The sequence below is a fragment of the Plectropomus leopardus genome, chromosome 17 (genome assembly GCF_026936395.1).
Source record: "Plectropomus leopardus strain MGB_pleo_1.0 chromosome 17, ASM2693639v1, whole genome shotgun sequence".
Classification (NCBI taxonomy): Eukaryota; Metazoa; Chordata; class Actinopteri; order Perciformes; family Serranidae; genus Plectropomus; species Plectropomus leopardus.
The window spans coordinates 18174313-18198115 of NC_142192.1; the positions used below are offsets into that span (position 1 = coordinate 18174313).

Genomic DNA, 23803 nt, shown 5'->3' on the forward strand with positions numbered 1-23803 from the left:
TTGCTGAGTCAAAATAATACTTGAATTACTGGGGTGCTAACTTAAAAAAAGTAAGTAAAAAGAGTCTCAACATTTTGTATACTTTTACCAAATCTAATGACTAAAATAATATCTAAAATAACCCACTGCACTGGCTTGCTTTTAGAGCCCGTAGAATGAAAAGCTTGTTGAATATAGATGGCAAACTCTTGTAGGCCTGTGACAAAGTTTTTGCGCGGTAAACAGAGCAAACACTTAAAATGATATGAATCATTCTTCATATCAAAAACTATGGGGAATCTCCATCTGCTGCCGTAGCCAATACTAACATAACATAACCAAACACAACACTAAACGCTGCCGATGACCTCTCCTCTCTAACTGTCTCTACTGGTGAGCTGCCCAGTCTGGGTAGTGTTGCGGGATGCAGCATTATGGGAACACAATTTCAATAGACAAACCACACGCAGGACTGCATGATCACAGTTTATGGAATTTTACATTTTACAAAAGTAAAAAAAAATCATCCACTGATTTCAAAGCAAATGTAACAAATTACAAGAGCTTTCATAGAAATGTAGTAAAGTCAAGGATAGTACACATACTTAAAAACTGTACATAAGTACAGTACTTAAGTAAATGTGCTTTGTTACTGTCTACCACTGATGATGGATGCATATAAAATCATACAACTCATATTTAGCTCTGTTTGAATTCCCCTCAGCTTCTTGACAGGTGCACGGCTGCACCTGAAGCCAGCTCTGCTCTGCTCAATAAATGTGCATATGTGACACATACTGCTGGCTCTCCTCCAGCAGTTTGCAGTCGGTGCTGATATGATAGAATTACCTTCTGATAGCACAGCCCTGTTGATTCAATAGCACTTTGTCGATCCCCTGAGGGGAAGGGTGCTGCTGAAAAAAAATTCCTTTGCAGCGGAAAATAACACACTTCTATTAAGCTTACCATCTGCATCAAACTTAACATGACACAGGCCAGACAAGACGACGTGCTTGTGAAATGGGGATACTGCTAATCCTTGCCTCCTTGCTGTGCATATTGCAGTTGCAGGTACAGATGGCGTGGACGTTACTGCCAGGTCCTGGGCTAGTGCTGCCAAGGCGGGCATGAAGCAAGCAGCTGCCCCTCAGGAGAAAGCCAGACCTTTTACCTTTCAGCAGATAGTTACCATTACCAGAGCCAAAGGTAAGTTTATACCTTGGCATCTTTGTCTAATGTTTGTGTGTGTGTTGGGAGTTGTGTGTGCAGGGGAGGTGGTGAGTATTATGTTTCACGGTGGGCCGCATGAAGAATTCATCATGATCATCACCGGTTGAGCGCATTTATTTTGCAACAGCAAGTAAACTGATGGCTACAGTGTCCTTGTGCTCTTTATGCACTATGCTTCAAAGGTACTGTGTGTAGCCTTTTTAAACATCAATACATCATTGTCAAATTAATTGTGATATTTGGGTGTATTTATCGCATGCAAATGAGACTGCAGTAGAGGTGATTGGTGGTCTCCATGTCATGCCAGTGGTATTGTTACTGTTTGTGACATCAATTAATCTGTGCCTTTTAGCAAGCTCAACACCCAACACTGACAGATCCCTGGCACTCTTTGGTCTGAAATTGATGTGAATAATTAAGTGACATTTTAACAACACAGGCAAGTGATAGTTTAAAAAGCAGAGATCTAACAGAAATGTCTAGAAGAGGTTAAACTGTATACTATCACATCACATTTTCCATAAATTCTCCGGCTTTTTATAAGATGTTACCAGTAAAATGTGGCTTTACTGAGCATTTCCTATACACACGTTCTGATTCGTGACTGAAAAATGTGCAAACTTTGCTTACAAGCTTTGTCACTCATTTAATTTGGCTTGTCATACAGAGATTGTAAATTAGTTTAGACATACGTGTGCACAGCCAGCCTGTCAGATTTCAGATTGTGTTTTGAAATTTGACAGATCAGATTTGCAATTCTCAGTATATCATCACCTAGAGTTAATGATCTGGCTAGTTGCCTGTCTGGAGAATGTGCTTTTCTGATTCTGTATGTTCATATTAATGGTCTTAATGTCAGGGGATCTCCTTTTTCATCTGTTAAAGGGGATTTAAGTCTGATTTTTGCTATTTTTGTGTGATTGTGTTGCACTAGAAGACATGTTATGAAGCTGTTTGGAAGTTGCAGTTATGTAACTACTGGGAGAACTTTGCAAGTTAGTGCATTTAAAAAACAGACTGTTCTAAATGCACCAGTTAAATGCATGTGTATCCCATTGGGTGTCTTGGGGTATATTATTACTTTGTTATTAAATGGCATTTCATTTGGTGAAGAGTGCATTTTGACTTGTTTAGGACTCAAAACTCAAAGTTAACCCTTTAGAAGTTGGATCAACATCAGTTTTGTTGTGCTGCGTTTATATGCCTTTCACAAGCATTTAAACCTATCGAACATGAGAAAACTGGTTTGATTGAATTTCTTTTGCAAACATGGGAGAGAGGAAATGAACAGCTTGGCAAGACATGTCCAGAAAAATAATTTGAAAATTAGACAATAAAGACAACGACAATAAAGTCCAGAAAACTGTATTTATAATTCTTATAATATTTATTACAAATTATGTAACAAAAAAATTCTTTTTATTTTATTTTTCGTACATTAATGGGTTCATCTGGCTTTTCTCTTTTTGTTATTAGATTTTTCGTTATGTCCTTGTTTTCTGGTGATTTTTTTGTAACTTTTTACCAATTTCTTGCTAATGTAAGGCCATTTCTCGTTCAGTTGCTCATTGCTTTCTTCTAATGTTTTTGAAAGAAATAAAACCAATTTGCTCAAGCTTTAAAAGGGTTTAGGACTTGGGTCTTGACGAGGGAACTGACTTAGTTCCCATCTCTAGAAGTAACTACTGGAAAAGGGCTGTAAAAATACAAAAAAAACTTCTAATATTGTTTTCCAAATCTTTATCCTTGTCTTTCTGTAATCCTTTACTTCTTTTGTCCTTTCACAGCTGGGTATTCTGCCACTCCAAACATCACCAACAAAGGGACTCCTTCCCAGCGGGGATGGGCAGCCGCCCCAATGTGTCATGGCCCTCGACCTCGCAACCCAAACCAATTTGTTAGACCTCCTATCCATCAGGTAAATATATTATTTTGATTCAAACTGACAAGTACAAAGTCACACAACAAAACAAACAAATACACACTTCAATTGCTAAGCTGTTGTGTCCTGTATCACCATAATTTCCCATGTCCCATTGCATTTTTGCCTCTTGTGTTCTCTACATGTATTTCATTTGATAAAGCCCAGGACTGAGCAGTTTTAATGGCTACATCTATCTGGATTTCAATAGCTTACTGATTATGTGCATTTTTAACAGAACTCAAGAGTTCAGATCTTATAACAGGAATCAAGGGGGGAGATTTGCTTTGAAGTGGATATAACTTCGCAGTGACCCCCACCAACACAGCACTACTTATCCTGTATTATTGCTTCATTACACACCATTCACAGCTGATCAGAGGCTCACTCGAATATCTTTTAAACCCAGCTCTCAGTCCAACAAAGCTATTGTTGCTACACAGCTCTGCCTCTCCATGCATTTCACTGTAACTGAACCACAGCCTTATCACACTTTTATATTGAAAAATGTTGTTGCTGTTCCAGCCAGTACATACAGTAAATTCACTGAGTACATTTCTAGCCTTGTCCCATATAGGCGCTACGTACTTTGTGCTGGCTTTGCCTCTGTTTGTTGTATTTTTGTGCCTCTTTGCAGTTGTCAGCATCTTTCTGTGGTTTTGTGTGTCTTTGTGGTAATTTTGTGTGTACTCATGATTTTTTTGTCTCTTAGAAGTGTATGTGTGTCATTTTTGGTTGTTTTGTTTGTCTTTATAGTCTTTTTGTAGTTCCTTTACATCTCTTTGTAGTGGTTTTTTGTCTCTTTAAAGTCGTTGTGTCCTTGCGGGGAATATCTGTGTCTTTTTTGGTTGTTCCTTTACAACTCCTCTCAGTCATTTTGCATCTCTTAAGTAATTTTGTAAGGATATTTGTGTCTTTTTTTGTTGTTTGTGTTACTTTTTGTAAATGTTTTGTGTCCCTTAGTAGTTCCTTTGCATCTCTTTGTAGGTGTTAGGTGTCTCTTTGAAGTCACTGTGTTTTTTCAGGGTATATTTGTATCCTTTTTGGTCAATTTGTTTCTCTCTCTAGTTGTTTTGTGTCTCCTTGTGGTTCCTTTGCATCTCTTTGTAATTGTTTTTGTCTCTTTTAAGTTATTTTGTGTCTCTTTGATGAGTATTTGTGTCTTTTTTGGTTGTTCTGTTTCTCTTTGTAGTTGTTTCATGTCTCTTTGTAGTTCCTTTGAATGTCTTTTTAGTTGTTTTGTGTCTTTTCCTGTCCTTTTCCACATCTTCATCGCATCCATGGAGGCAGGACTGCTATGCCTATTAGTATAGGCATATGTATTGGTCTGTCTGTGACCAATTCATCTCAAAAACTAGTGGTTGGATTTTCGCGAGATTCAGTATATTTTAGCTCCCACCCATTGATTGAAGTGAGCCTGTGTGCCATCCTCTATCATTATAGGCCAAACTGTGTGTATGAAATTCCTCTGAATGTAACACCTCTCAGCCAGCCTTGAAAACTATTCTGTAATCCACCCAGTGCAATGTTGAGTGACAAAGTAACAACAAGCTCTGATGAATGCTGGTTTTGTTCTTAAGTGAAGAATGCTGCTTGTGATTACTTTACAACACAGCTGGCAGCCCTTGTGGTCTCTAGGATACAGGCGTAATAAGTTCAATGAGGCAAAGTGGTACTTATACACATGCATTCAGAGATTTATCAGGGAGATTCGAGTACCTTCTCAGCCAATAATGCTGAGCAGTCAGAACAGTGATATAACAGCATTTTGCTGACATGTATTCAATCAAGCCTGAAAGACCAGTTAAACTCCTGGTATTTAATTTCTGATGCGACAGAAACATCTCAAACTTGAGTCTATTGAAAGAGCCTGCTTGACTCTGAAGCAGCTCGGTGTAAACGTGTAATTACAAATAATAAGTATACCACTGGAGCCATCTACTGTAAATATAATGACTAAGCACAGCTAAACACTTTATGAGCAATGCAAATAAGTGATAATGCATTCCACTGTAATAAAGGTTTTGGCTTTTGCGTCACTCAATAACGGTGAGTCTCTCACAGCAAAAGTGTGTCAAGCTTGTTGCTGGGAGACATAAAATGGGTCTGCTTGAGAACTGAGCCACTACTGTGTAAACAATCAAAAAGTATAATGTTCATATTTATATATATAATGTTGATAATGTTCATATTTTTCAATGTATCTTCAAAATCACAATGTGCATTATGATTCCTCTCATCCTCAGCCTGAGCTGTCTGTAGCCCAGCACATGTGGAGATGGGGATCATTAATCTTTATACAAAATGAGCACATACTGAAATGGCAATCATTAAAGGACTAGCTTGGCATTTTGAAAAACACATGCATTTGTTTTCTTGCTGAGAGTTGGAGAACAAGATTGCTACCATTGTCATTTCTATTTGTTCAACTCTTAGCAAGGAGGGCCAGCAGGTTGTTAGCTTTGCGTAGCATTATTGACTAGAAATGGGGTGAAACAGCTAACCTGGCTTACCTTGTAAGGTAAAAAACAAACTTTCAGCTTTGAACAGAGCTTAGCTAATTGTTTCCCCATTTGCAGTCTGTATGCTAAGCTAAGCTAATCTTCTACTGGCACTAGATACATTATGAATGTAACAGCATAAAAGTGGTTTTGACCTTCTCACCTACTTGTCCAAGTGCCAGAAGAAAACAGTGGAATTGTATGTTTCTACAAACCCATTACATTTGTGCATTTCATATGCATTATGTAAATGTTTCCAAAATTAAGATGCATTGACCGAATCAAAATGTTTATTTACAATTACTTCCATCTAGAAAAATGTTGCATTACGTGAGCTACATACAATCAAATCAAATGACGCTGAGCAAACTCTGCCTTAATTGATTAGTTTTAAGCCACCTAAATGAGTGTACAAAAAAATAGTATCAGTTTCAGTGGATATTACATTTAGAATATTAGATTTGTATATTATATTTAGAACATAGCTTGCTGTAACATAGCCCGTACCGTTGGGGATTTGAAGCTGTTATATCAAAAACACCAGACTTCATTGAGAAAAACAGTTCCTTTGTACCACCAAACAGAGGAATTGCTGGTCTACCACTGCCTCAATCGGCTATTGTATAAGGTAAAGTGGAGCAAATATTCAAATATAGTGTGCACTTACGCTGATATAGACTGTTTTAGCAGTGTCAGCTTCAGTGTCAGTAGATTTGGTTTATCAAAGATGTTGGCAAAGCAACACAGGTGATAAAATAAGCACAAAAACATTAGATGGGTCAGGCCACTGTGTTTTTCTGAAGGCCTATATGTTTCAGCTACAACTGAAAATATAACACAAATAAACAAGTTTGCCGAATTTACATACCTCTGCAATTCCAAATGGTGTCCAGCTTTCTCTCCAGAATTGACTTTTCTTGTGAGCATGATGGCATGGTGATTCAATCTGTATAAGCTGTCACCTGGAGGTTGAGAGGATGGTGGATGGCACGTCGCCTGGTGAGCTTCAGACCACTGTTCAAAACAACAAAACCGGATGTGAGTTAGCGGGTCGTTGCTGTGTATCTAGCAAGTTTTTAGGCACATTACATAGGTAATTTGTAGCAGCTTGCAGCAGCTTTTTTGGAGACTGTTTGCTGTTATTCCAGCAACTTTTTAGACATGAGAAGTAGCTGTTTTTCACAGAAACATTGCTGCTTTTCTTGCAAGTATAGTTCCTCAAAGAGGGTTTTTTATGCCAAAATGTGATCTTTTCCTAACCATAACCTGGTGGTTTTTATGACTTAACCTGACTTAACATGCAAACCATGGCATCTTCAAAGCGTCAACGTGTGAAGTTTCAATGCATCCTCTACATAATAACGTGCAAATGTAACATATCTATTGTTTGCAGAAATGTACAATGCCATATTTTTTTTCGGGTAATTGGATTAACTTGCAGAAACAAGGCGAATTAGTATTGTTCAAAACTAATTTTTTAAGGTCACCTTTTGTTTTTTTTTCTATGACAAAGTATCGTGGTATTAATTTTAGCTAGGTAGCTTATGTGACGCTATGTAAACAAAGGGTTCACTACACAGTTAACAACAAGCTTACAAAGGTGCAGTGATGAAAGCACAATATTCTAGAGCAACATTCACTGTCTGCCAGCTGATCTGCTCCATCAGCACTTTTCTGTCTAGAAGCTAGCCTAGTTAAGGAAGTGACAGTGATGTCACCAGCACCTTTCTGAAAAGTTCAGATTTTTTAAGTAGAAGTGCTCAGTGTAGCCACACAAAAAAGTTGGAGCGCTCTGAAAAAAAGACGCTGGGTGCAGCACTTTTTCTCTCAATGTCCGCATGCAGCCACATACGCTCTCTCCCCATTGGGAACAATTCAAAAAAGATGCCAGCACTGAGAAAAATTCATGCTTTGTGGACATAGCCCCTTAGGGAGCACTTTGGAAGTTTACCTGTGACAATGTTGCAAAACTGCTCTCACTCAAATGATATATAAGAAAGGTTAAAAAATGGGTCTTTCAGTGCACTTCCCTGTTCTTTAAACTTTATTTCGTTTTTGTGTCGTGATTCAGTGGGGAGATTGCAGTGTCATTGTAAGCAGAATATTTTCTTCCCTCTGTGTAAAAACAGAATATATATTTTTACATCTCCATCTTTTCCCTCTTTCTCAATCTCTCCTCGCTCTGCCCTTTCCGTCTGTAACCTATTTAAATTTGGGTTGCACTTTCTTCTACCATGTGCGCTGGTGACAGTGACAGCAAGGCTTGCTGCACTCTGAGGTTTGCCCCTTTGGCCTCGGCACTTCCAATCCAGCAGGATAATTACTGAAGCTGCAATGCACATTCCCCTTGGGTGGAAGTGGCAATATGGGGGTCTCCTGGTGTCAGTTAAGAAATGAGATGCAAGGAGGCAAGCCTGGCTAAGAGAGAGATAGAGAGAGAGAGAGAGAGATTGTAAAATGTGTGATGGTGATGGAGAGAGACATTATAAAAGTTTTATTTTTGGCCACAAAACAGCTGATGCAGAGATGCAAGTAAATGTTTATAGAGAGTGTGAAAAAGTTATGAGAACTATTTCAGTCGCCAACACATTTTAAAATCTTTCTGTCTTTGTTTCTCCTTCTCAAACACTCATGGAGGCTCTGGCTCACATATCTGTTCGTGTTCTGGTGCTGACCATAACCTAAATATTCTGCTATTAAAGTTTTACAGGACAGAGAGAAAGCGCTAGAAAAAAATCATCTAAGTAGAAGCTAAAGAGCTTTTTATCAAGCGTAAGAGTATGGATGAGAATGCGCTGTGAATAGGTAATCATAACTATTTGGGTTTCTCTTTAAAAAGGCCTCGAAGGTAGAACCAAGGCCTAACATATGCCTGCATTCTGAATCCTGAGTGTTTTATTCTCTGAGCCTTTCACTCAGCCACCCTAACCATTGTTTATCATTGATTTAAACCTCCTCTGTCTCAGTAATCAAATCCAGGGTATTAGACACTGCCTCTAAGAGGGAGCAATTAAGTGAAGCTCCTTTTATTGTGTCAGGGAGTTGGCATACCTAGGCTGGCAGTTGGGTGCCTCAGCATCCAAACTAAAAAAACAAAAACAAAAAAACAACAAAAAACAACGCAACAAATTGACAATTAAAAATGTTCCACTCTTGGCAGACGGAGACAAGAAGCGAGTGGCCAAATTGTGTAGTTTAGCAGCCTGATCGATGGTCTGTTGCAAATGTGGGCTTGTCAGGAACACAGCATGTTCGGAGGGGCGTTAAAGGAGGATGGGGTTTGCGGGAACGGGGCTTGCACATTTGAGCCAGTGTGTCCTTCAGCTTGTGTAAGCGTGTGAGTGGCAGAGACACAGGCTAAAGTTTTCCCTCTTGCATTCCTCTCCCTTCTTCCAGCTAATAAGCCTGTCTCCGAGCTGTTGCTAGGCTACACAGGACTGTTGTTATTCTGTGGCAGGTGTGCTTTTCCTTCTCCAAGTGTGTGTGCGTGCATAAATTTGTGTTGATATCACCGTATGAGCCAAACTGATAAAGGTAAGAAGAGACGGAAAGAGAAAGTGTGAAACAAAGATGACCCTGAAGATCCATGAATTACATTAGTGCTACTTCTTCACCACATTGTTTCACATTTCTGCTTTATTTTGTTGCGTGTGTGTTTGCACATTCCACCTGTTCATGCAGGAGATGCTTTTGTGTCCATCTGACCACAAATGCGTGGATTCTGCTGATGTTCATTCGGCTGCAGCAATCTTTAAAGTAAGAAGCTGAAAAATCTTGTAACTAGGCAACAAAATATGGTTCTGTGTGTCTAAACGAAAAAACTTAAAAGTCTTTGAAGAAAATGAGATGGTTGTCCCTCCTTTGACTGTTGAATGAGAACGGAGTGGTACAAGAGAAGCCTACCAGTCTCTGAGATAGATCCATTGATTGGTTGCGGGGTGCAGAAACACAGACTTGGTTATTGGTTCCAATCAATGTGTATAATCAGGAAACCTCTGCCTCTCTTTTCTAGCCCCTGTGTTAACCCTTGAGTCTCTGTTAGATACCTGAGATTTCTGATATGTTTATTAAAGATCCAGTGTGGAGGATTGAGGCCCCTTTCTTGGTGTAAATGGTATATAATAATCATAATTACATTGTCATTAGTTTATAATAATCTGAAAATAGAAATATTGTGTTTTTCTGACCTTAGAATAAATTGATTATATCTACATTCAGAGCGGACCCGGTCACACTCAGTGCCTCGTTGCACTGCTGGCATTTGTAGTGTGACGTTAATATGCTGGCTTCAGAAAAAAAATGCTTTTCTGGACATGGCCCCTTAACAGAGCCTTTCTTGATTTCGTGTTCACCATAGTTCTCAGTCCGCAACCTCACTTCTAGATGCCAGTAAAACCCCCACACTGGATCTTTAGTATACACACATATATATATATATATATATATATATATATATATATATGTATATATGTATATATAAATATAAAGTAGAAACAGAAGCAGTTAAAGGAACAGTTCTACCCAAACATCAAAAATCCATATTTTTCCTATTACTTGTAGTGCTATTTATTAATCTAAATTGTTTTGAAGTGAGTTGCCAAATGTTGGAGATATCAGCCGTAGAGTTGTTTGCTATCATAGTATATAATGGAACAACTTGACACTTATGCTTTTGGTGCTAAAGGCTTAAAAAAACTACTTGACAGCAATGTTTCATTCCAGAAATCATAACCTGGTTACTCAAAATTATCCACAAGCCTTGCTGTGAGCAGTTTCATGTAGGAACTATTTTCTTTCTACTGAACTACCAGCCTGTTTTCATTCTGGACTTTGTCACATACCTCCGCTCTGTCAGTGCACCTATCGCGTGTACGTGGAACACAGCCGGCTGGCATTAGATGAAAACCTGGCCGATGGTGTTATTATTTGCCTGCAGCCAGCCGGATGGTGTCTGCGGCATCGGCCAAATACGGGCATGGGTGGCGTCATTTCAGAACATGGCTGGACGGAACCTGTCGCGTGCACAAAAAATGCAACTTTCATGCAGGAGTCCGGTGTTCACTTCCCGTTTGAATCTAATGCTTTTTTTTTCACCTTATCACATGCCTCCTTGCCCTAAACCTAACCATCCATAACTTGTTCGCGTAAACTAACCAACCATGCTGTTGTCACATGTTGTACATCATCCCACCATGTGATTTGTTGACATGTAAACAACAGACGCAGAAGGATACCTAAATTGTAAAATGGAGATGCGAAAGTCTACTAACAAAGCTGCAACATGTGGCGAGCTACGAGGACGTGTTGGAATTACACATGCCAACCCTATCACAGTGCACAAGGAAGCGTGCATCTACTTAAGGACAAGCCAAAGCAGCTAAATAAATAGAGGACATTTCATCAAAAAGAAACCTATTGTACTTCAAATTTTTTTTAAAAAAATGAAGAAAAAAGGACATTGAGCATATGCCACACAACAGCATAACAATGAAAATGATATGAATACATACCCATAATACCTAAGCACACACACACTGTTCTTCATGGTTCTGACAAAACAGATGGTTTATACATACATACAAGGTTTATCGCACACATGCACACACATACACATGACACTCCAATATTATTCATGAGAAAACAGGAAGGTTTTTGTTTTAGCTTTAAATGTAGATGCACTTGCTATGGATTGCAGCTCATTAGACGGTCCAGAGGGCAGGTCCGCAGCATCTTAACCAGCTCCTGATCTTATTCTGGGTACAACCAAAAAGCCGCTGTCTGAGGGGCTGATAGGTCTGATGGGGGTTAAGTCAGTGAGCAGGTGAGAAATATACTGGGGAGCTGAACCATGTAGTGCCGTAAAGACCAGTTAAGGGATTTTTAAGTGAATTCTGTTGAATGGGAAGCCAGTAGAGTGATTTATATACTTGAGTAATGTGGTGATGTTTTTTCTTGTATTGGTAATAAGAACTCTAGCAGCTGAATTCCCTTTGAGTTGAAGTCTTCACATTGATGTTTTGCTAATCCAGTAAAAAAAAAAAAAACATCAGCAGTAATCTAATCTGGTCAAAATGAATGCACTAATCAGTTTCTCAGATCAGTTTGTGATGTGATTTTTTCTTAACTTCTTGATGTGAGGCTCATGCTTTTGACAGTATGAGATGTAAACATTATTGGCGTCCTCCTCAGCTGAGCTGTAATGTTAGCTAACTCTATGAAACTCTTGAAATCCTCTTTGCCTCAGTGATCTGGACTGTGGAAGATCAGCGCGGTGATAGCAGGTGTAGTCCAGCAGAAACAAAATAGTTCCTACATGGTCTGTGGATTATCTTGATTAACTGGGACATGATTCCTGGAAGAGACATTGCTGTTGACTCTTACAAATACATTCTTTGGCACTTTGAGCACCACAAGCTGAGTGCCATCTAGTCCCTTCATATTGGAGAGAAGCCAAACATCTCTATGGCTGATATCGCTACAGGTAAAAGTAAGAGTAACGATATGTAATTTTAGTTTTTGGGGTGAACTGTGCCTTTAACTATACAATAAGTAAGATTCTCACTGCACCAAAGCATAAAATGACCATGACATATCCGCAGGGACTTGTTGAACATTAATGACTCAAAGATAACTTGCCAAGTGTTGAGGTTTTTGGCTCTCAGAGTTCGCTCTCCAGTCCACACTCTGTTTTTGATCAACCCCCTGCCCACGCTCTGGCATTTCCAAATGCTCAAAGATGGAGGATGGTGCTATGAGTGAGTTCCTGGCATCACAAGACATTTTAGTCTCCAGTCGAAATGCAAATGACAAAGCGGCATCATTATTATTATTATTACTGCATTGCTTTGCATCGTGATAAACTGCCTCTTCACTGCAATTATCAATTGCATCTCTGCTCTAATTAGCTAATTTGCTCATCTCCGTGGTGGAAAGGTGACTTTATGACAAATATAATTTACAGCCCATCAAAATATATAATACACCTTGATTAATGGTAATTATGATATAATAAGAGTGATTGAACTTTTCACTTTTTTCCACGATGTGATGGTGTGTTAATACAAGTCTGTAAAAGCAGTAAGCTAATCATTACTGTGCTGCTGTTTTTTTTTTAGGTTTATGAAGCTGTTGTCAATATAGCATAAAACTATAGTTTTGGCCAAAACAAAGGCAAACTTTGCATTAGGCATGACAATGAGTCTGAACGAAAATATGTTTCGAGTAACTCACACCACAAATAAATTTTTTATAAATAAATAAAAGTCTGGCAATTCTACATAGAGATATATGATATATTCAAATCCCACAAATAGTATCTGTTACAACATTGCAGTCAAACTGAAATTTGAATTCCTCTCACTGTGTAATGGAATATACAGTATGCTTTAGTGATACTGTCACTTTTGTACACATTATTCCTTTTGTCAAAAGGCAAGGCAAGGCAAATCTATTTACATTGCAAATTTCATACCGAAAGGCAACCTTAAGTGCTCTACTGATTAGTCAGGTCAAGTCAAAGTTCATTAAAGCCCAATCACAAACCATGCCTCTAAGGGCTGTACCAATAATAATTTCAATTCAATTTCAATTTTGTCTATAAAACCCAATATCACGAATCACAATTTCCCTCAGAGGGCTTTCCAGCATACAACCTTCTGTGCATAAACCCTCACAGTGGAAAAGGGAAAAAAAAGACAAACCATAATTGGACATGTTTATGAAAACAGTATCTAAGTCTCTGGGTGGGCACTTCCCATGGCATCAGTTGACTGATATATGAAAGCTGCTATTGCAGTAGTGCCCTAAACGTGCATTCTTTCTAATGGCCAGCAGGGGGCGACTCCACTGGTTGCAAAAACAAGTCAGTTGTCAACAAGTATATGAGAAAATAATCCTATTTCTCACTTAATTTCTTACCTCAGTAACCATTTTCCAAATGAGTTCATGGTCTCAATCGCTAGCTTTAAGTTCTCCTCCACAGCTCAACCCTTGTTTACAAATATGGTCACCTCTACTTCCCAAAAAACCAAGATGGCGATGACCAAATGTTAAACTTTAGGCTTCAAATCAGCTGTCAACAAATCCTACATCATCTCTTTTCATACAGTCTATATAGCCCTGTAGGTCCACACAGCCTTGGTTATGTATTTGTACTGATTTAAGCCTTTGAAACCTGGATCAACAGCAGTTTCTTGCGTTATGTTTGGACACCTTTCACAAGCATTTAAACCTTTGAAACCTGATCGAATTGGTTTGATTTCTTTTAAAAAAACATGGTTAAAAAGCCAAGGAGCAACTTGGCCAGAGATGCTGTGCAAATAGCAAAAAATAGGAAGGCTGACAAAAAAAGGAAAAAAGAGAGAAAGACAAAGAAACATATGAGAGAATTATTATTTTATTAAAAGTATTTTTCTAGGGTTAATTACTATTTCGAGCCATTTCCTTTTTGTTTTTTTTTTGTTTTCACTATTTTTTTTAAAACAAAGTTCTGTGCTAATTTTTAGGTTATTTTTTTATAACTTGTCACTAAATCCTTATTTGGAGTAATTTCTTGTGAAGCTGCTCACTGCCTTCCTCCCATGTTTTTGAAATAGATTAAACCAATATGGTCAGGTTTCCATGGGTTAAGCTGTTCCTTTATAATAGTAAATATTTGGGAGAATCTATCATGCTGGAGTTGTCAATATCCTGCACACTCTGTTTTGATGTCACACTTAATACAGTTTGGTGACGGCAAATGATCAGACTGTCAAAACTCACAGAAACAGTAGCCCTTTGACCTCAGCACTCTATACACCAATATTCACACCATGGAGTAACATAGATAGTGTATGAAACATGGGGAGTGCTAACATCACACATGGTACAAAGCAGTGACTCTGCTGGTTAATTCCCTGTGTACCAGCTAAAACTAAAGTGACCTCACGCAATAATCAAGTTACAATAGTGAGATTGTCAGTTAGAATCAGGAAAGTAATGTATTATTTTGTTGGTAATTATGATTTTGGCCAAACAAGTATTCCAGCCAAAAAAAAACAACCTGAATATACAAACTAATTTCTAAGCAGAAATATGTTTTCAGTCCAGTTTAGCTTTAATTTGGTCTCATAGGAGAAATGGTACCTTTTAATAACACCAAGAGACTCGAGCAGTACCCCACACTGTCATGCAAGACGACTTTATGGGACTTTACCGCACCATTGGCATTTCTGTGATATTGCAGTGTCGGTGTTTTGTTCCCTTTCTTTATGGGAGCCCTCAGAAGCAATTTGTCCAAATTGTTTCCCTGAAAAAGTTGCTGCATTTTTGCTCCAGTTCCATTGTGTCTCTGAAATATTACACACAGACAGTTCACTGAATTCACCTCTTAACTTATTCATTCCATTTGCCAAGGCACAGATGAACCTGGTGAGACTGTTTATCTGCGGAGGAAAACCTCAGACCATCTCCTCATTGACACTTTCTTGGCTTTCAAACTAGCTTAACATTGATTCCTTCTTTCTCATACTTGGGCATATTATTTATCTGTATCCCCCCTCCCTCTCCCTCTCTCCCTCTTCATCCTTCAATCACTTGTTTATATTCTTCTAATCACTTCTTATATCTGCTCTCTTTGTCCAGCATTTTGGAGCCCAGGTGAATCGAGCCAACTGTCCTCCAGGATTCAGATGTCCCCGTTTTCCGTTCCAACAGGTGAGGCCGCTAACAATCTCATTTTTTTCCCTCCTGTCCCTGAAGTTTGGAGCCAGTTCTAATCTGCGTCGCTGAATTTACGCCCAACTGTAATTTACGGGGGGAGTCTGTGCATGCACGCTGCAGCTGCGACTCGGTCCTCCATTGATTCTTATTCTATTTCATGAAACTGTCAGCTTGTATTACATATAAAAGTGCTGCCATTGTGCGATAAATCTTCCTCAGCAGAGATTAAACAATCCCCCGTGAGAATGATGCTAAATATAAGTCACATTAGATTGGAATGTGCCACACACATGTGAATCAGAAGTGAGAGCATGTGCGTGCCTCTATAAGTATGCGCATGTGCGCTTGTGTTTTTTTTGGCGGGTGTGTGTGCATTTGTGTGTAAAAACCTCACGCTATATAATTGAATATGGGGGGAAAAAAAGGGGTTTTATTTGTCCTGGTGTCACTCCTGATGGATGCCCCTCATAAGACAAGCACAATCAGGGATCATTCCTCATCCTTCCTCCCACTCCTTACACTTCCTCTCCATCATATTTTATTCCCTTAGCCGAAGTCTTACTGTTTTTTTCTCCCTTTTTTCTTTGTTGGCACTGGTAGCTAGTGGTGTCACAGTGAATTTCATGCTGCCACATGTTGTGTCTGTTCTGTCCTAGTTGAGAGTGAGGCAGGCTGTCTTTAATTATAAGTCCTATGACCACCACAAGGCGATGCAAAATGGCAGAGCCTGAGAACAGAAGGCTTTTTGCTTTTCTCCACCATCATATATATAATATTTCCCACTTTTAAGACTAAAACAGTCTGCACGAGGGAGATTAGCGAAGAGGCTCTTTAAGGTTACATTATTGTTGTATGATTTTTCAGTGGTTTCTTCCCTCCTTTCAGTGTCACGTTTTGGACATGAGCCATTTTTGGGTGCTGTCACAAGCTCTCAGAGTGGAGCATGTTTCACGGTGTGTGCACATTTTCACACATCGTTAGACCAGCACAGAAAAGAAACTATTCATTCCAGTAGAGGATGAATGATGGAGTGGTGCCAACTTGCAGCTGTTGGATTTGTTGGCCATCGGATCACGGATGTGTTGGATTGCTACAGACTGTGCGACCAACACTGACCATCAGTACATCCAGATGGAAGTGGATGAAAATGTTCTCAATTTGATTTCATAAAGGAAAAGTAGCTGTAGGTGACATTTAGAGCATTAGCAGCAAACAACTGCTGTGTCACTATGTAAAGATTCAGTTGAGTTATGGCGTCCTGAGCAGAGGATGTAAGTGTTGTAATGTGAGCTTCTTTGTTCTTTGTTGTGGTAGGCGGCCTGGCTATGCGTGTGTTAGTGCATGTGAGTCTCTGGGAATCGCTGAGTGCATGTAAAGCAAAAGCTAGCAAATCAAGGTGCTCTGCACTGTGCTCATTTCGTGACTATCACTAATATCGGCCCAGCGTTGTTTTGAAAGCACAGTGCCCACCCTCGCATTCTCCTACAGTTAAAACAGCAAGCTCTGTTTGCAGTCTCACCATTTGCACTGTTAGCACTGTTACCTGTAAATCATAGTTTGCTCTGAATGTTCAACACATTCTCATCCCAAGTTGTCAGATATCGTCACTTTGTCAATGAACTTCCTCGTCCAGAAATTACACTCTAGGTATCCTACTGTGTCTGCTGTTGATGTTCTGAGGTTATGCAACCAATGGCAGGTTGTCAACAAAAGTACATGGTTAGGATTAGGCTACAGAGTCACAGGTTTTTAGGTTTAGGCAACAGAAGCGTGTGGTTAGGTGAAAGGAATAACATCATGGTTTGGCTCCACATTCATATGGCAAGCGAATGCTGGGCTCTGGGGTAAAAGTCTGAGGTTTGTTGGACCCATCCACCACCCCTCCTGCCCAACCTATAGGGATCCTTGTGCTCCTTATATTATATCATTATGATCGCGTTTCAACCGTGCCGTCCAGCTGTGTATCATAAGGCCGTGTCAGGTTCAGTCTGGCTGCGCTATCAACTCACACCGTCTGTCCACGTATCATACGGAAGCACCAGGCGCTGTCCCATGGCATATCATAACAACATGAAAGGTTCTGTCCGGCCTCGTTACACATTGTTGGTGCTCAGTAAAAAGAGGCTTTTGCTATTGGTATCTTATCCAAAATCAATCCGTGAACAGAGGTTGTATCCTCGCCGCAGCAGTCGCGGGTTCGATTACGGCCTCGACCCTTTGCTGCATGTCGTCCCCACTCTCTCCCCCTTTCACACTTGGGCTGTCCTGTCAATTTAAGGCAAAAATGCCTGAAAAAATAAACTTACAAAATAAAAAATAAAACCTTGTCTACACTGGCCTTGCAGCAAAAGCAGCACATTAGCAGTACAGCTGTGACTTCATAGCTTCGACACCTTTCAACACCCAATGTATTATTAATAATGCTCACATCTATGTACAAAATGACTATATATATCCAGGCAAGCCTGGTGGAAAAAAAATGCTTTTGGTTGCACACATAAAAGTGTGAAGTACAAGCTGTTGCATGCTCCCTGTGAATAGCTGTATTGATTTATATCGAAGAGTGACTGTTTTGTTCGATTTGTGAGGTGTATATAGCCAGTAAAAGACATGGCCATACTAATGACATCCATGCCAAATTGCTTAGGTCAGCTAACCCAAATTACAAAAGCACACAATGTCTTATTTATCTCTGGTGGTATTTGACCATCCAGATAGTTTTCCCCTCAGGTTTTGAGATTTGTGAGATTTCTGGTGAATGTAATTTTGTTCTTTGTGCTCATAGGACCTCATTACAAAAAGTGGCTCAAATAAAAACTGTGCACAGAAAGTTTATGTATTATCTTGAGTAAGATAACCATTGTTTCTGGACAGACATGTTGCTATTCAGTGTTAATAGTATTTTTAAGTGCTGTGAGGACCACAATCAAAATTACGTTCACCCTCATTGTGTTGGAATAGTAGTGGCAAACAAAACAAAATCCGAATGGCTAGATCCCATTAGGGGTAATTTAAGAAATGTGTTAGTTTTTTTTCAATTCAGGTGAAGCAACTCTTGCATTGCAGCTGTGTGCTGATTGTTTTCACAATACAGCCAAGGAAACAACAGCAAAAAGACACGCAGTGTTTATGATGTTGAATGATATCCATAGCAAGAGGTGTCACCGTGCCCCCGGCTAAGTAGGTAGGCGACTGTGATCACAGACTACGGTACTTATCACCCATTTCTACCATGTTTCGTCTATAGATATAACACATTCTGCCCTCTTGTTAGCTGTGACAGAGAGGATGACAAATGCTTCCTGTGTGATCACAGCCATCCTGATTTTGATACTCATACAGTCCAATTGCCAGCTTATCAGCTACCAAAAGCACAAAGATGACACTAATTTTGTGTCTTCATTGGTGCGTCTCCGTTATTTAAAATAAAGCCATTTATCCGCAGCAGTAAAAGGCTCACAGTTTTTTGTTATTAATGTGTCTAAGTAAAAAAATCGAGTGCATATCTTTGAATCAGCTCACTTTCCACTGAGCACAGCGTGTATGTGAGTGTATCTGCGTGCAGCCTCCACCTTCAAAGCCACTGCATGCTGATTGTTCTCTAAATGATAACTCCATCCTAAAAAACGTGCCCTCACCGAGGTCATTTATATTCATAATTTGTAATTACTGTGAGTTAAAAGCTGATCCGCAGTGGGCTGCGTCTTTATTCGCGGTAAGTGTTGTCTGTGGTTGCGTCTGCATGTGTCTGCTTGTGATGCATCATACATCTGATATGTGAGTAGAAGACTTAGCAAGAACTCGAAAGCTGGCCTCATTCACCTTGTGTGGTGAACAGCAGTTGCCGGAGGGGCCCATTTCTCAGTTAGCTTCAAACAGATAGTCTAATAGCTGCTCAAAGGACACACGCGCTTCACGCTGTCTTCTTCTTTCCTCTCCTCTCCTTTTAGCGAGGCGAAATGTGCCTTGTTGTGGTGGAATGAGTAAAGATTTGACTGAGTCGATGCAACCCATTATTAATATTTAACAAAGCTCTTTAAACTTACATGGCACAATTGCCTAGTTGAACCAAACAGGAGGGAGAGGAACAACAGAGGAGTAATTGAGTGGGAAAAAAAAGGAGAAAGGAACGAAGCAGATCCTTTTGGAGAGGTTTTCTGGCTGCAATGTGGTTGGAGTCCTGGAACTCAGGAACAGATAGTTTTGGCTTCTAAAATACTCATCTACATTTGGATTAATGATGCTGTTCCAAATAAAGCCAAGGTAGAGCAGCACGTACTGCGTGGATCACATCGTCCCTTGATATTATCACATAGTAAGAGAGACGCTGACAGTTTCCTCATGTCTTGACATATTAAATGAGTAAACATGCACCCTGTGGTGCACACGGAGCACAGTGATAACAGCATATAGCTGAATGCTGAACGCCTCCACCCACCTCTTCACATGAAAGACAGAGGGGAGGAGATGAAGGCTCAGGAAGAGAGTGATGAGGTAGATGTGGGGGAAATGTGTAGGAGAGGAGGAAGAGAAGAGGGTGGGATGTTTAATAGATTATTCCAAAACAGTCTCTTTATCTGATGCTCTGATTTGCTTTATCTAAAGCTAAGTGTTACTGCAGTGTGCATGTAAAAAAGTTGGGCTCCACCAGCAACACGTTGCTTGCTTTGACTGTATTTTCCAGTGGCAGATTGTCCTATAGGCAACATGGGCAGCCACTCTGGCCCTATAGATTCAGAATGACTAGATACCAGATGCCAAGATGGCGCCTATTTATTCCAATCGAACTGCTTGTCTGGTGCATATGCCAAAAAACATTTCTTGCTTCTGGGTTTGCTTCTGCAGTATGCCGCCAACATACGTGGTGTTTCTCTTGCTAGCCCCGCCCACGAGTACTTGACTTTAAGGCCCAGACACACCAAACCACCATCAAAGAACTCTTAGCAACAAAGCTGTCTGATGTGGTCTTCAGCGCCTGTGTTTAACCGAAAAGTTGCAGATGAACACGTTGCAAAGACCACATCCGATGGCCGACCAGCACGTATGTTCTGCGCCTGCGTGACAGGAAATAACTATACAAACCAGCAGAAGTATTCCTCATTCAAAAAGGCAAACCGGTAGCCTGACAGGACGCTAGTTAGCCAGTTAGCACATTAACAACATAATCCAACAAAGCATATTTACAATGTGCCAGTGAACAACACAAACAGTTAGGAAACTTTTCTGCTGAAGAGGTCAATGTCTTAAGAAAAATAACCTTACCGCATATAATACAACTTTTCCAGTTTCTTTTGACTTTAGCTGTTTGTTGATTTTCCTCACTTCTGTTTCTCTTCTTGTGCTCTGAGCTTAATGGCCACTCAGAGTGATTTTGTTTCAGTAATGGCTGTGGAATGGAATCTGAGTCTGAATCTCTTTTATATTGGTGGTCAATGGGGAAAACTATTTTTTTTGCTAAAATACTACAAGTTGGCAGTGGAAAAAAATGAAAATATCATGGAGTGTTATTTCCAGGGACATGCCCCTTTTTTCTTTTTTCTTTGGACTTATAAGAAAATTAAACATGAGGGACATGGTGGCGTGGAGTGTATGTGGAGAGCTTTAGAGTAAGACAAAAAAAGAGAAAAAAAAGGCAAAAGCCATGTGGGTCATGGTACAAAAACAAGAAGACAAAAATGGCAGATCTACACATACTGTGTTCTTTTAAACCCATGAAAACCTAAGCAATTTTGCAACTTAACAAGAAATGGCTCAAAAATTAGCAAGAAAATAGTCCAAAGTTACAAGAAAGTTACCTGAAATAAAGCACATAAAGAAAAAGTTAAGTAAAAAACAAACCAAAAAAAGCAAGAAAATGACATCTATTAAGTGCTAAAATAAAATTAATATGTTTTTTTCCCTGTAACACAATTTTAAATATAGAATAATAAGAATTAAAAACAAAGTTTTCTGGACATTTCCCCTTTTTTAAAGAACACCTAATAACCTCCCCACAGCTAATTTTAATTTTCTTGCGTCCTTTCTCTGATATTTTTTTTGCAATTTTTCGGATATTTCCTGCCATGTTCTTTGTTGCCTTTTCCCCATGTTTTCAAAAGAAATTAAACTAATTTTCCCAGTTTCCAGAGGTTTGAATGATTGTGAAAGGAGTCTGAACACAGCATAACAAAACTGATGTCAATCCAGGTTCTAAAGGGTTAATTGGCAGGAAGCTTGCCAAAGGTGCTGAATGTGCTGGGTCTTTTTTTCATATCTGTCCTTCACTGATACTCACAAAGGATCTCATGTCCTCGGCACAGTCCCTTTACTATTTAATTCAAAAGGACTTGTCGGGCTAATACTGCATCGTCTTTGTAGATAAGGTCAGAAGCAAAACTGATGTCCACGCTAATGCAGGTTTATAGTTGTGCTTCATACACGCAGCTGCCTTAGCTGCACCGTAGCTGATGTGTGCCTCTGATGAGTTTCTGATGCCATTTGGGAATGTTGGCAATGAAGACAACATTCAGGAAAACTGAGGAAGGTAATCGTCTCCTTTGCAGAAGCACACATTAGCAAAGCCATTTTCACTGCAAACCTTCTACTCACCAAATTTATCCACATTTGCTGTTGATGCTTCTTTACGCTAAACGAACCAAAAAGCTTTTGTGCCAGAGGATTTTTCTATAAAACAGCCACATGTAAAAGGCCTTCATTCACTTTCAGATAGGTGAATCACTTCTAGTACACAGATCAATCAGCAGAAAGGCAGCAAAAAGTATTTCTTTTTACATGAAATGGATTACCACTTAAAGATGAAGGAAAAAGAACTAGGCCAAAAGGCAAATGTCCAATTGATTGTGTTGTTATGGAAGGTTAGTTTTGTTGCAGCATTATTTGGAGCAGTAGGATGTTTCATGAAAAAGGAATTGTATATACGAATCAATTCTGTTTTCTATCATCAAGTGAGGCTCTTTTCGGTTGCATCAAAGGCAGACAACAAAAAATGTCTTTGAAATGAAATATTTCAACCTTTTTCGATCCCTCTTAAATTGCGCAATGCCTTTCATCAACAATCTCTTTGTGGCAAAGTACGTATATTCTCAGAATTTCAAATGCCATTTTCTCCCTGCCTCCCTTTGTGTGCCTCCAGTGAGCATGTAGAATTGCGGCTGACGGCAGCGGGCTTGATAACCGGAACTCCACACCAAACGGTGGGGGTGACTATCGGTGTCAAACTGTCGCAACCCGATCTGTGTCAGACACAAGGCAGGTGAGAGGTGAGTGGTGCAGCATTTTATGGTTCAGCTGTGCCATTTTGGGAACACAAGAGAAAGAAAGGAAATGAAAAGAGGGCCATGGTTTTTTTTTTTACAGCCGTTGCTCACCTCAGACGACCTCCCTTTTCAGCTCCCTCACACCATTCCTACATCTTCTTCCTCCTGTCCTTTTCCTCAACAGCATTTTTGTCTCTGCATGTGCACATTGTGAATCTTTAGCCTAAGATAGCAAATGCATTATGAAAGCAGCATGTGAGTCAAATATTATTCCAACAGAATGTATTAAAGTTTGCTGATTACAATGTGCATACAGAAGGCTTGGTTTAGACAAGTCATTCACCTTCATTGGCCACATCCTTTTTGTGGCAGTTATGTGTAAACTGAATGCTATTTAACGGCATTAACGAGTAGTGGATAATGTTAAAAAAATGTTTTTAATACCACTGAATTGTCATAGTAACGTCATTGGTTGCTTTTCTCAAGTTTGCAGTTGTGCTACAACCACATGGAGCTAGATGTTTCAACTATTTAGCTATACACGATCTTTAACTGTTTAAACAATGTATCTTTTACTTTTGACTAAATATTTAATCAGTTTCTTTTAAGCCTAGTTTTTGCTGTGTATGCTATTTCAGCTGATTATCTTGTAATTCAAGTAAAGTATTTCAACTGCTCATCCATTACTTTCAATAGTTTATCTTTTATGGTACTTTTATTTTTTTCTTTAATTCTTTTACTTTTAGCTATTTTTAACTATTCTTCATGCTACTTAACTATGTAAATTGTTTATCTCTTACTTAAAGCTTTATACTTTACTTTTGACAGTTTAACTAGTTTCTTTTAGCTACCTCCATTGTTTACTTTTGCCAATTTTAACTGTTTATCCATTCATTTTAGCTAATCTCACTGTTACTTTTACATTTAGCCAACAACAAGTGTTTATCCTTTACTTTTAAATAATTTGAAGTATTTAAACGGTCTATCACACTTCCAGCTTACTATCTCAAAACCTTTTGTTAATGACTGTTGGGTAGCTATTTAAACCATGTATATATATCATTATTGGTAGCTATTTTAACTTCTTTGCCCACTTGCTTAGTTGTTGTCACACAAAGTCTCAAATGTAACACATTGAGTTCATTAAAATAACTGATTCAGGTTGATAGGCAGCAATTTTGTAATATTTATGTATTTTTTTCCTCTTTGCATAAATT

The 23803-nt window shown here is 39.2% G+C and overlaps 2 protein-coding genes across 2 annotated transcripts in view; one reads left to right on the forward strand and one right to left on the reverse strand.

Moving 5' to 3' along the window:
* The window catches only part of csmd2 (CUB and Sushi multiple domains 2), a 530601-nt gene that overhangs the window by 298529 nt on the left and 208269 nt on the right, over window positions 1-23803 (reverse strand). The window contains exon 4 of the mRNA XM_042506230.2: window positions 6500-6645. The gene's annotated coding sequence lies outside the window, so the exon portion shown is untranslated. The remainder of the gene's footprint in view (window positions 1-6499; window positions 6646-23803) is intronic.
* c19h1orf94 (chromosome 19 C1orf94 homolog) overlaps window positions 1-23803 on the forward strand; it is a 34922-nt gene that overhangs the window by 5727 nt on the left and 5392 nt on the right. The window contains exons 4-6 of the mRNA XM_088090082.1: window positions 1045-1185; window positions 2997-3127; window positions 15253-15324. Of these exons, the coding sequence (XP_087946208.1) occupies window positions 1045-1185; window positions 2997-3127; window positions 15253-15324 (344 nt within the window). The remainder of the gene's footprint in view (window positions 1-1044; window positions 1186-2996; window positions 3128-15252; window positions 15325-23803) is intronic.